This window comes from Belonocnema kinseyi, chromosome 1 (assembly GCF_010883055.1).
Source record: "Belonocnema kinseyi isolate 2016_QV_RU_SX_M_011 chromosome 1, B_treatae_v1, whole genome shotgun sequence".
NCBI classification, from domain to species: Eukaryota; Metazoa; Arthropoda; class Insecta; order Hymenoptera; family Cynipidae; genus Belonocnema; species Belonocnema kinseyi.
Window position 1 is genome coordinate 91,043,826 of NC_046657.1, and position 13,559 is coordinate 91,057,384.

Sequence of the window (13,559 nt, forward strand, 5' to 3'; positions counted from 1 at the left end):
AATCCGTCACTGACAGAAATGATTCATGCGGCCCGGAATGTTTACGATCAGAGAATGAAAATGTTGGGTTCGATTTAAGTGAAGGTCATTTGGGACCAGACATAAAACCATACTTAAATAGAATTTCATGTTTAGTTGTAATTATAAACGCAGTAGTTAAATATTTTTTCACTGCAATGAATTTATCCACTTTTTGGATCATTTGACGCCTTGGGATTTAGTGACTGTCAAAGCTAATTTTTTTTTTATTTTTGTAACCTGCTTTCAATAAAATTATAAAAAAATATTGTACATTAAAAAGAAAAGGAATCTTACCTCCATGTTAGGTTTGGTGAGGGCCACTTCTGTCCATGAACGGTGAATCTTTTGTGCCGCCTCATATTCGCGTACCTGGGATCAGGCTTATCTTGTAAGCCACATCTTCTCGAAGACATCAATTTTTTTGTTTCTTCATCGATCTCACCAGTAACAGGAATGCCTGCGAAACTCTGAAAAATCAATTTAAGTACTGTTTAGTGTTGAATTAAGCTTATACGATATTTTTTAACGCACATTTTTATTTTAACGAGCTGTGTATAATTTACGTAAAGTCGTTTAGGTGTGGTGAGGATTTAAGCAGTTGAAACCATTTCTTATACGTCAGATATTTCCACGTCTGCGAATCACTAAAAAACAGCGCAATATAGCTCTTACTGTAGTACTTATATTAGTACACTAAATTTCAAGAAAATGTATGTTACCATGAGATACTGTGATGTATGGTCTAACACCCCTCCCCCCAACGCCAAGGCCAAAAAAATCTTACTAAGATTTTATAAACAATTTGATGTAAAATTCAGCTACTTGGTCCAAAGTTGAACTTTGTTAAAAATTAATTTTTTTAACTGAAGATTGATTATTTCAATTAAAAAGGTATTCCTTCGGTCGAAATTTTAACTGTTTTGTTTTAAATTCACCTATTTAAACCTGCTTTAGTTGAGGGTTGAACTCTGATTGAAAATTTGTCTTTCTAAATGAATTAAGCTGTTCTGAATTAAAAATTTTAATCTTTTTTGTTCGAAATATTAACCGTTATGTTTCCTGTTACAAATTAGTGTTTTCCCGTGCGGAAATTGTCCAACTTATTCCCGAATTCCGATATCGGGTCTGTCGGATTTTTCAAATGTGGCAGCAAGGGGGCAGATTGTGTGGCTCTTGTTGGAAACACGTCGGGTCGAATTAGGTTAGAAAAGATTATGTCAAGTTTGCTGTTATCGTCGTGATTTTGTTTTGTTTACATCGAACTGAAAATGCCAAAAGCAAAAAGTACATTGCGAGTTTAGCAACATAGAATTGTTAGTGAGATTTCTTATATCCGCAATGAAGACGAGGGTAAACTAAAACTATAATAAATTCATGTTTTTCCGTTTATTTCAGTCAATAATAAAAATGTACAAAAAGGTCTTATATAAAAGTTGTAGATCTTTTAATAAGACACATTTTATGTTAAATATGTTTATATCCTACGACTGATGATTTTGGAGAAAATACACGATAAATATGAAAAATTACAGAAATACTGCAAAATGTTTAGTAGTTCGACTTAAATTATATGAAAAAAATATAAAAATTATAACAACAATATAGGTCTGTCCAGTCAGCGCCGCCACCAAGGCAAATAATAAAATGGAATACAGCATATTTTTTTGCTTTTTTTTTTGCTAATTTTATGCTAAAAAAAAATTTGTTTGCTCTTTAAGCTTCGGAGAAAAAGGTGGCGGCGCTAGAAGGACGTCCACTCAGCGCCGCCACCTACGAAAACTCACTAAAAATGAATATAATGCGATAAACGATAAGTGTATTTTTTTTGCTTTTGTTCTCTATGATGACATATATTACTTTTCCCAAAAAACTACCCCTAAGTCTTACACAACTACCCCCTGTATTCAAAAATGTTTTCAAAATGGGAAAACTACCTTCAACAATGCAAACATGTTTTAGGGCTTCAAAAGTAATCACAAGATGCTTGAAAATTGTGCCCTCTTAATAATTTCCCTAAAACTACCCTTCCGCGTGAACGTATGCAGCAGAACATTTATATGTATGAAAAAAGCATTAAAAAGAATCAAACTTAGAAGAAACTTTTAGTTGATATTTTTTTTCTTTTTTCTTGCTCTCCGATAATATATAATACGTTACCCAAAAACGACCCCTAAGTCATACATACCCTCCCCTCGTCATCAAAAACGTTTTAAAAGTTGGAAAACCACCTTGAACAATGCAAAAATGATTTAGAAATCCAAATTGATTACATGGCACTTCAAGATTGCCACCTCTTCATAATTTTCCCGAAAAACTACCCTTCCACATGATCGTATGCAGCGTAACATATATATGTATGAAAAAAGCATTAAAATTAATCGAACTTAGAAAACAAAGTCACTTGATACTTTTTTGCTCTTTTTTTGCTCTCCGATAATATATAGTACGTTACCGAAAAACTGCCCCTAAGTCATACATACCCTCTCCTCGTGATTAAAAACGTTTAAAGAGTAAGTAAGCTCCCTGATAATATATAATACGTTCCCCAAAACTACCCCTAAGTCATACATAGTCAACCCACGTGATCAAAAGCGTTTTAAATGTTGTAAAACCACCTTGAATAATGTAAAAATGATTTAAAACTCCAAATTAATTACAGGCCACTTGAAAATTTCCCTCTCATTATAATTTCCGCAAAACTACCCATTCACGTTAACGTATGCAGCAGAACACACACACACTCACATGAATAAAAAAAGCATTAAAAATAGTCAAACTTAGAAGCAACTGTTAGTTGATATTTTTTTGCTCTTTTTTTGCTCTTTGATAACATAATACGTTTCCTAAAAAAATCCCAAAGTCATACACACCCTCCCCGCGTCAACAAAAACGGTTTAAAAGTTGGAAAACCACCCTGAATAATGTAAAAATGATTAAGAACTCCAAATTAATTACATGACACTTAGAATTTTCCTCTCATTATAATATTCCCAAAACTACCCTTCCATGTGAACGTATGCAAAAGAACATCTTCCTCTGGAAGATGTAATCAATTTGGAGTTCTAAATCATTTTTACGTTGTTCAGGGTGGTTTTCCAATTTTTAAAACGTTTTTGATGACGAGGGAAGGATATGTATGACTTAGGGGTAGTTTTTGGGTAACGTATTATATATTATTGAAGAGCAAAAAAAGAGTAAAAAAATATCGATTAACAGTGTTTTCTAAGTTGTATTATTTTTATCCTTTTTCCATACATATATCTTCCGCCGCATGCGTTCACTTGGAAGAGTAGTTTTTCAGGAAAATTATGAAGAGGGGGGAATTTCGAAGTGTCATGTAATTAATTTGGAATTCTAAATAATTTTTGCATTGTTAACGGTGGTTTTTCAACTAAGTTGTATTATTTTTTTATGCTTTTTTCATACATACGTATATTCCGCTGCTTAAATTCACGTGGAAGGGTAGTCTTTCGGGAGAAGTATGAAGAGGGGGAAATTTTGAAGTGCTATGTAAGCAATTTGGAGTTCTAAATTATTTGTGCATTGTTCAAGGTGGTTTTCCAACTTTTTAAACGTTTTTGATTACGAGGGGAGGGTATGTAAGACTTAGGGATAGTTTTTGGGTAACCTATTATATATTATCGAAGAGCAAAAAAAGAGCCAAAAATATCGACTAACAGTATTTTCCAAGTTTTATAATTGTTTATGCTTTTTTCAGACATATATATGTTCCGCTGCATAGGTTCACGTGGAAGGGTAGTTTTTCATGAAGATTATGAAAAGGGGGAAATTTTGAAGTGCCATGTGATCAATTTGGAGTTCTAAATCATTTTGGCTTTCTTCAAGGTGGTTTTCCAACTTTTAAAACATTTTGACGACGAGGGGAGGATATGTGTGACTTAGGGGTAGTTTATGGGTAACGTATTATATATTATTGGAGAACAAAAAAAGAGAAAAAAAATATCAACTAACAGTTTCTTCTAAGTTTGATTATTTTTAATGCTTTTTTCATACATTTAAATGATCTGCTGCATACGTTCACGTGGAAGGGTAGTTTTGGGGAAATTATGATGATGGCGAAATTTTTAAGTGTCATGTGATTAATTTGAAGCCCTAAATCATGTTTACATTGTTAAAGGTTGTTAAAGGTGTTGCTAAAAGTTACATTGTTAAAGTTAGGGGTATTTTTTTGACAAACTGAATATATGTTGACATAGAGCAAAAAGAAGCATAAAAATCTCCGCTTATCGTTTTTCACATTATAATAATTTTTAGTGAGTTTTCGTAGGTGGCGGCGCTGAGTGAACGTTCTGCTAGCGTCGCCATCCTTTTTTCCGAAGTTTAAAGAGCACAAAAATTTTTTTTTTACCATAAAATTAGCAAAAAAATATGGCGTATTCCATTTTATAATTTGCCTTGGTGGCGGCACTGAGTGGACGGATCTCAACAATATGTGTTTTTAAAAGATCTAATAATTTTACCTGTGTTTGGAATACCCTCCCAGAAATATTTGATTGGACACGATTAATAACGATTAAGAGTAATCAAAAGTTAAATCGGTTTAAATTGTTGCTAATTGTGTGAATTGTTCCCAATCGGATTGAATTGAGTAAATGCACTTGCCTGCAATACGCCCTGTGCAGTTTTCGTTTGTAACACATATGACGCATACATGTTTATTGGTTAGATTTTATATTTTTAGTTTAACAAAAGGTTTAAGTACAAAAAATATAATGTTTATGCAATATACCGATTGAAAAGTCAAAAGTATATGGGTTAGCAACATGTAAAAATTATACCGTTTAATGATGTGACAGTCATATAGTATACAGTTAAAAATGTTTGGAAATCTACAGCATTTCTACAACACTTCTATAATACAAGAGAAAGGTAAAATTGCAAATATGGTATTGGAATGACGAAGCAGCGATACATGGATTGTAAGTGTTGTAAATCGGTAAGTCGCCGTCCAGCATTCCAATGCATGTGATACATGCCTTTGTAAGACGAAAATTGTGCACACGGAATTCACCAAATTCATTGCGTATAAAGAATTCATGAAATTCTTCAAATTCACGGAATTCTCGAAATTCTTCGAATTCAAGGATTTTAAAGAATTCCAAGAATTAATGAATTTAATCAAATTCATAGAATTTACGGAATTTATGAAATTAATGAAAGTCACAGAATTCAAGAAATTTACGAAATTCATGTTATTTACGGAATTCACAAAAATCACCGAATTCAAGTAATTCATCGAATTCATGAAAATCAAAGAATTCTTGAAATTTGCGGAATTCACTAAATTCACGGATCTCGCGGAATTTATTGAATTCAAGGAATTCACGGAATTCATTAAAGTCACGGAAATCGTGAACTTCACGGAATTCATGGAATTTGCTGAATTAATCAAATTCATGGAAGTTATGGATTTCAAAAAAAATTACGGAATTCATTAAATTTACGAAAGTCACAAAATTAATTGAATTCGCAAAATTTAAGGAATTGATGGAATTAAAGGAATTATTCGAATTCATGGAATTAAAGGAATTTACGAAATTCACGAAATTCATGAAATAAATGGAATTCAAGAAATTTACGGAATTCATCAAATTCACGCAATTCGCGGATTTCACTGCAATGATGGAATTAGCGGAATTCGCTGAAATTATGGGATACACGGACGTCGTGGAATTTAAGGATTTAACGGAATTGAATGTCATCATGGAATTTAAGGAATTCACGAAATGCATGTAACGCCCGGAATTAATAGAATTCGCGGAATTTACAAAATTCGCAGAATCGATGGTATTTGTGAAATTGTCGGAATTCATGGAATTTATTAAATTAGTGGAATTCACGGAAGTTAAGGAATTCACGAAATCCAAGGAATTTTTCGAAATCCAAAGAATTCATGGAACTGAAGGAATTGACGGACATGAATTGCATGCATTCCGCGAATTCCGTGATTTCGGAAAATTCCATGAATTCTGTAAATTCCATGAATTTCTGAAATTTCGTAAATGACGTGAATTTCAAACATTCCTTGATTTTAACAAATTCGTTTGATGCTGCGAATATCTTGAATTTCGTGAATTTGTCAAATTCCGTGACTTTCATGAATCTTGTAAATTCGGACAATCTTGAGAATTCCATAAATTCTATGAATTAAATGAATACCTTAAATTCCACAAATACCTCGAATTCCATGAATACCTTTAATTCCATGAATTTCGCGAATTCCACCAATTCGTTGAATTCCACGAATGCAATGGTATGTGCGCGTTCCGAAAATTTCATAAATTTCGTGAATACTTTGAATTTTGCGAATTACAAGAATTTTGTGAAATTCTTGAATTCTATGAAATTCTTGAATTATGTGAAACTCTTGAATTCTCTGAAACTCTTGAATTCTGTGAAACTCTTGAATTCTGTGAAACTCTTGAATTCTGTGAAATTCTTGAATTCTGTGAGTTCCTTAAATTCTTTAAATTCCGTTCATTTCATCAATTCCTTCTATTCCACGAATTCTTTTAATGAATGAAATGATTTTCATGAATCCCTTGAAATCCATTATATATTTTTTTAAGTTTTGTCTCCGTCAGAAAATTTCTTTCCTTGCATACATGTGAAGTATCATACCAACGCCAACATTTGAAAACTACAACATTTTGTCTTGTAGCATTATCTTACGTTTCGGAAATAAACTTCCAATACATGTACTATCAAGTAGGCAGTCTGATTTAGCGGGTATATTATTGTAAAACGTTTATTTACTTCTTCTTAAATTCATCTTGTTGAAATTTGTTTGGCAGAGTAAAAAACCGCTTGTAAGTAATTAAGGAAAAATCAAAATGCTTAACCTCTCAATCAGAATAATAAATACCTAATTAAAAACGATTGGAAACATTATAGAAGGTAGGATGGAGCCAATATTTTGAAACTCAGACTAAATAAATTATAGGTAACTCATTACATTTTTAGCGGAAAAACTTATCCAATCCTTTTAAGCTTCTTGCAATATAACATTTTTGAATGTATAAATAAGTTTGATTTAAAATGCTGAAAAATTTATAGTTTAAGATACTTAAAATATTAAATTTTGAATATTTCAAATAATTTAGTTTACAATGCGTGATCATAAAATATTTTTATTTTACTGGTTTGAAATTATTAATTGTATAGTATTAGATTCATTTAGACTTCATTGTGTTCAAAATTGAATTGAATATGTGCGGAATTTATCACAACAAATGGTTTTCCTTCCATAAGCACAGACATTTTTTATATTCTCTCCTTACTGAAACATTGTGATTAATGGCCATATATTTCTGTAATTTTGGTCAAATTTTGTATTTAATAGTCTGAAAAAAAAGTTTTTGAGACTATAGGGACGTCCGACTTCATTTTTTTCTCTCAAACTGCACGAAAATCATTTCCATTCCTAAAGTTGTACGTCAATTTCCTATGCATTCATATTACTTAAAATCATTGGTTTATACAAAATATGCGAATTTCCACGTGCCCCATGTGCGTTAGTCAAACAAAAGACATTCCCGCAAAAGAATATTAAAACCAGCCCCCTGCCACGGCCATGTATGTGTATGTGTAGTAGTTTTCTTACGATCCGGAGGGGAAATGTCGGTCAAACTAATCCAACAGATGGCGCCACAAAAAGTAGGTATGACTTTTTTATTGAATTGCATTAAGAAAAAGCAAAAATAATTAAAAACTTGATGAAATATATGACAAAATAAGAGTAATTATTACTAATTATTTAAAAAAAATAAAAGTTAATAAAAATAAGTAGTTTCATATGAATAAAATTTAATTTTGAGATACATTTTAAAAGCAATTCGAACTTCATATTTTTATGATTTATTTTGCTGATATTATTAATTTTATTATTTGTTCTAGGTAGAAAAAAATATTTATTGTTAAAATTATTAATGTGGCTTATGAAAAAATTAATAATATTGAAGACCTCAATGAAAAAATTATTTAAAACGTATACATGATGAGAAGAATTAATGAAAAATATATCACTTATATCCTATATAAATATAATAATAATTAAAATATGTAAGACTACAATTTAAGTTGCAAGGTAAAGATTCTTTGTACCTTTAAAATTTTAACAATTTATGTATTGAACGAAATATTTTTTTAAAAGTAATGGTAGTTTTAATTAAAATGTTTGGAGGGAACAATTTGGTAAAAAGTCAATGATAAGACTGATAAATGAGAAAATGGATTTAATATTATTTAATATAATGTATATATTTCGAGGCGTTCTAACGGTAGAGTGCCAACGCACGCGACACGACTTGACGGTACTTAACCAAAAATAAAAGCAATAAAAAACTAACCGAGAAGTTAGCGATAGAAAGTCTTGCTCGCGTAATTGAGCAAGATGAGGCTAGAAGTTGGCCAAAACTAAAAGGTGCTCACTCGCTTCATCAAATCATGAAGGTTCTATCTCGGGCGAGCAAAGCATGAAGATTGCCACTTCTCGCGTTTAGATTATAAGCGAGAAGTAGCACCTTCATGCTTTACTCGCCCGAGATACCACTTTAATGTTTTGATGGAGCGAGCGAGCATCTTCTGGTTTTGTCCAACTTCTAGCTCCATCTTGTTCAATTCCGCGATCGAAAACTTTCTAGTTCTTACTTCTTGGTTAGCTTTTTATTGTTTATATTTTTGGTTAAGTATCATCTAGTCGATCGCGTGCGTTGGCATCCTATCGTTAGGACGCCTCGATTTATTTAAATTGAACCGGGCATCATATATACATTTATACAGTCCAATCATTTATTTGTTGCTTAATTTAAAAAGCTTTTTTCTCGCTGCATACACCCCCTGATAATTCTATTTAAAATTTTTAATTTAAAGAAAATTTTTAATTAAATAGTTAATTATATTATTGCGAACTTTATTTCTAAAATGAACCGTCTGTAAGCTATTAAAATCTATAAACAAACTTACTGTTCATTCAAAAATGTCCAGAACCTTCAATTTTCTTGCGACTTTGAATATTTTGTTGTAAATTAAATATGATTAAATTCGATAGATCTTGACTCTGCGAACTTTTGTCTCCTTTATTTTTTTATTAATAATTTTTCCACTCAAAGTATGGAAAAACTAAAATTTTGTACATAACCATTTTTTTCGTTTCAATAACTGATCAGAAAAACTTTATATTGTCTTAAATGAATGTTTAGGGACTCATGGAATACAAATAACTTGTTTATTATTCCATTTATTTGGTATAAACCAATTTTGTAAAGAAATTAACAAATAGTCTTATTATCGGTGAAAAAATTTTTTTACTAAAATTGTTTCACATTAATGTAGGAATGACATTTAATAACAAACATAATTTTAAAGTTTGTAATAACCACTGTGATAAACAATTTTTGTGGCAAAATATTAGAATTTAAGGTTTTTCAAATTATAATTTCCTGCAATGGCCAGAACGACTTCAGGTGTTCCTTAAAATAATAAATATTTAATAATATTTGATAAAATATAACAATTAAAATTTTTATAAACAAATTAGATAAGCAGATTTAAAATGTTCGCCTTTCGCATAGACATTTTTTTTGCACTGGAAATGTTTGAAGCTATTGGACGAATGACTGCTAGTAACAAAAATATTATAGAAGTTAAAAATAATCACTGTTATTAACAATTCCTGTTACAAAATATTTAAACTTAAGATTTTATCAAATTAAAATTTTTTTTGATGGCGAAGTCGGTGGGTTGATGCTAAAAGGTTTTGTATTCATAATCTTAGCATGCAGTGTGATGATTTATTTTCAATCTAATAGGATTAAAAACCCGAATTTTTCCAAGTGAAACCGCCAATATTTGAAAATTTCTTATGTAAATTGTTTATAAACATGTAAGTTGTTATATTCTACTAAATATTATCAAAGATACATTTTTAAGGAATACCCGTAGCCATTGTAGCAATTAAAGAAAATAAAATTTGTGATAAAACCTTAAATTTGAATATTTTGTCACGAGAAATATTGATAAAAATGGTTATTGTTAACTTCTTAAATATTTTTGTGACTAGCAGTCATTCGTCCAACAGCTTGAAACATTTCCTGTGCAAAACGAATTTCTATGCGAAAGGACGAAAATTTTGAATTTGTTTATCTAATTTGTTTACAAAAATTTAAATTGTTATAATTTATCAAATATTATTAAATATTTATTATTTTAAGAAATACCTGAAGTCGTTCTGGTGATTGAAGGAAATTATTGTATAATTATAAAAATCTCAAATTTTAATATTTTGCCACAAGAATTGTTTATGACAATATTTATTATAAACTTTTACATTTTTTTGTCATTAAATGTCATTCCTACATTAATGTGAAGCACTTTTAACAAAACAAAAATATTACCGATAATAAGAATATTTGTCAATTTGTTTATGAAATTTGTTGATAACATATAAATGGAATGATAAACGAATTATTTGTATGTTATGAGTCCCTAAGCATTCATTTAAGGCAATATAAAGTTTTCCTGATCAATTAATAAAGCGTAAGAAATTGTTATGTATAAAATGTTATTTTATCCATACTTTGAGTGAAAAAATTATTAGTAAACAAATAGAGGAGACAAAAGTTTGAAGCATGAAGCTGAACGAAAAAAAAGAACTTCCTCCCACTGTGCGTCATGAGTAAAGTACGATTGTTTATAGAGTTTAATAGTTTATAGCCTGTTCATTTTAGAAACGAGGTTTGCCATAATATAATTAACTATTTAATTCAAAATCTCCTTTTAATTTAAATATTTGTAATAAAATTATTAGGGGTTAAATGCAGCGAAAAAATAGCTATCAAGATTGAGCAACAAATAAATGATGGAATTGTATAAATGTATATACGATGTTCCGGTTCAATTTCAATAAATATATACATTATATTAAATAATGTTAAATAGGTTTTCTCATTTATTAGCCTTGTCATTGACTTTTTAACAAATTATTCCTTCAAACATTTTAATTACAATTACCATTACTTTAAAAAAGTATTTTCTTCAAAACATGAAATTGTTAAGATTTTAAAGGTACAAAGATTCTTCCTTGTGCAACTTAAGATGTAGTCTTACATATTTTAATTATTATTATATTCATATTGGATATACGTAATATATTTTTTATTCATTTTTCTGATCATGTATATGATTTAAATATTTTTGACATTGACGTCTTTAATGTTAATATTTTTTTTATTAGTTACATTAATAATTCTAACAATAAATAATTGTTTTAACTTTAACAAATAATAAAATCAATAATATCAGCAAAATAAATCAGTAGAAATTTATATTTCGAACTGCTTTCAAAATGTATCTCAAAATTAAATTTTATTCATAATAATCTACTTATTATCATGACATTTATTTTTTTTAATAATTAGTAATAGTTACTCTTATTTTTTCATATATTTTTTTTGTTTACTTGCAAATAAAATCAAGTTTTTAATTATTGTTGCTTTTTCTTGATGTAATTGAATGCAAAAGTAAGACCTACTTTTCGTGGCGCCATCTGTTGGATTAGTTTGACCGACAATTCCCCTCCGGATCGTAAGAAATAGAAAAGTAGAGCGATGCATGGGGCTAATTAAAATTATTCAAAAATATTTATAATTGAAATCCATTTATAAATGTGTGTGTGTGTATCTGCGTAATAGTTCTAAATTTGAACATAGTTGGTTGAAATTTATTGTAATTTGTAAAAAATTTGTCTTTTTTGATAGAAAGTTAATCTTCTCGGTTGCAAATTTATGCACAGTGAAACTCTTCTATGGCGCCGATTTTGGGGCCCGCTTCGCTTTTGCTTGTTCACGCCTGGCTGATAACCGCAGATCCCGCGCACCCACTGTTACACCTACCTGCGGCGCGGCGTCAGTTCTCGAAAGGGGTGTATGAAAGGGTGGATTTCACTGTATTTTGTTGAAAATCCGTTTTTTTTTTAGTAGAAAATCAATTTTTGTTTCTTAAAAATGCAACTGCTTGCTTGAAACGTATTCTGTTTAAGTTGATGATTCAAGTATTTTCTTCAAAATTTGTATTTCTAGGTTGCATTCAACTCTTTTCAATTTAAAATTAAAAGTTAAACCTTTTTTGGTTAAAATATGAACTATTACATTCTTCTCTGTAAGTTCATCTTCTGGTAAAGAAAACTGAACTGTTTCACTTTTCGTTAATCATTAATATTTTTACATTAAAAACTCAACTATTTGGTTCAAAATGTATCGAACTTTTCCGAATTCGTTTTTTTGTAAAAAAATAAATTATAAACAATTTTAAATAACTTTATACCATTTTTTTAATCTTCTTGGTTGAAACTTCAATTGTTTGTTTACCAGTGTATGTATGGTTTTTTGGTTGAAAATTCAACTCTTGTTTAAAATTCATCTCTTTTTGCAGAAATTTAATCTTTTTTGGTTGAAATCGCAACTATTTCGTAAAAGACATATTTACATTTTTGCTAATTTTTTGTTGAATTTTTACTTTCCTAAGAAACAAATTGCGTGAGTTTTATGTGGGGTAAATAATTTGCATGGCTAAAGAGATACGAAAATAATCAAAATAGAAGTTTGCACCTCCAAAAAAGTTCTTTGAAAAATGCCGTTTTTAGTCTTCACGGTATTTCGAAAATGTGTCTGCTAATGAAAGAAAGGCACCCTATCAGCTTTATGCAGCCAAACCATTGTTGAGGCCAGGAAAATTTGTTTCGCTAAAAATATAATTTCTTAATTTTTCTCGCAAACGTTGCAAGATGTCGCAAAAGAGCAGCAGGTAATTTCATTGAACTTTTTTTAGACGTGTAAACTTTTATCTCTATTATCTTTCGTATCTGTCGTTATTTGTTGGAAGAATTAGAAAATTCGTTTTTATCATAAAAAATAACCTGCCCTGTCAAATACATAAATAGATTTGTGTCATCATAAAGTATGAATGAAATCGATCGGTCATAGAATGTTTCTAAATAGATAAATCGATTTATCTTTGATCTTTTTTGTGAAAACAGGATATATTGAATTAAAATCTATGCATGAATGTTTTTAAAAATTGCCAAAAATACCAAATTGAACATTATGAACTCAGTCATTTTTAAATAAAAAACTGATTTTCAGTATTTAAAATTGTAAAATTTCAGTTGATAATTTGAAGACTTTTTTATTCAACAATTAATTCTAAAAATAAAATTCTCAGAACAAAAAAACCCTGTACTTTCTTTATATGTCAGTAAAATTATTAATCTTATTACAATGTACCTCACTCACTGTAGCGGACGGATACTAATTCTAGTTTAGTTTTATCATATTCATTTAACTTCACATTCTTAGTTTTTTTCTCAGTGAGATTCTAAAATTCTATGGAAACTTAGATTTATATAATTTAAAGAACATAAAGCCAATTGTGGGTCCGGATGCAATAAGGGCACATAAAATTTTTTCGTGCGAAAACGAAGTCCCCTGGAGGCTTTAGAAAAAATTTTCGAATTTTAATTT

The 13,559-nt window shown here is 29.7% G+C and overlaps 1 protein-coding gene across 1 annotated transcript in view; it reads right to left on the reverse strand.

Annotated features, from left to right (window-relative positions):
• Positions 1–13,559, reverse strand: part of LOC117182709 (matrix metalloproteinase-2) — a 287,764-nt gene that overhangs the window by 153,278 nt on the left and 120,927 nt on the right. The window contains exon 4 of the mRNA XM_033375817.1: positions 316–488. Coding sequence (XP_033231708.1) covers positions 316–488 — 173 coding nt within the window. The remainder of the gene's footprint in view (positions 1–315; positions 489–13,559) is intronic.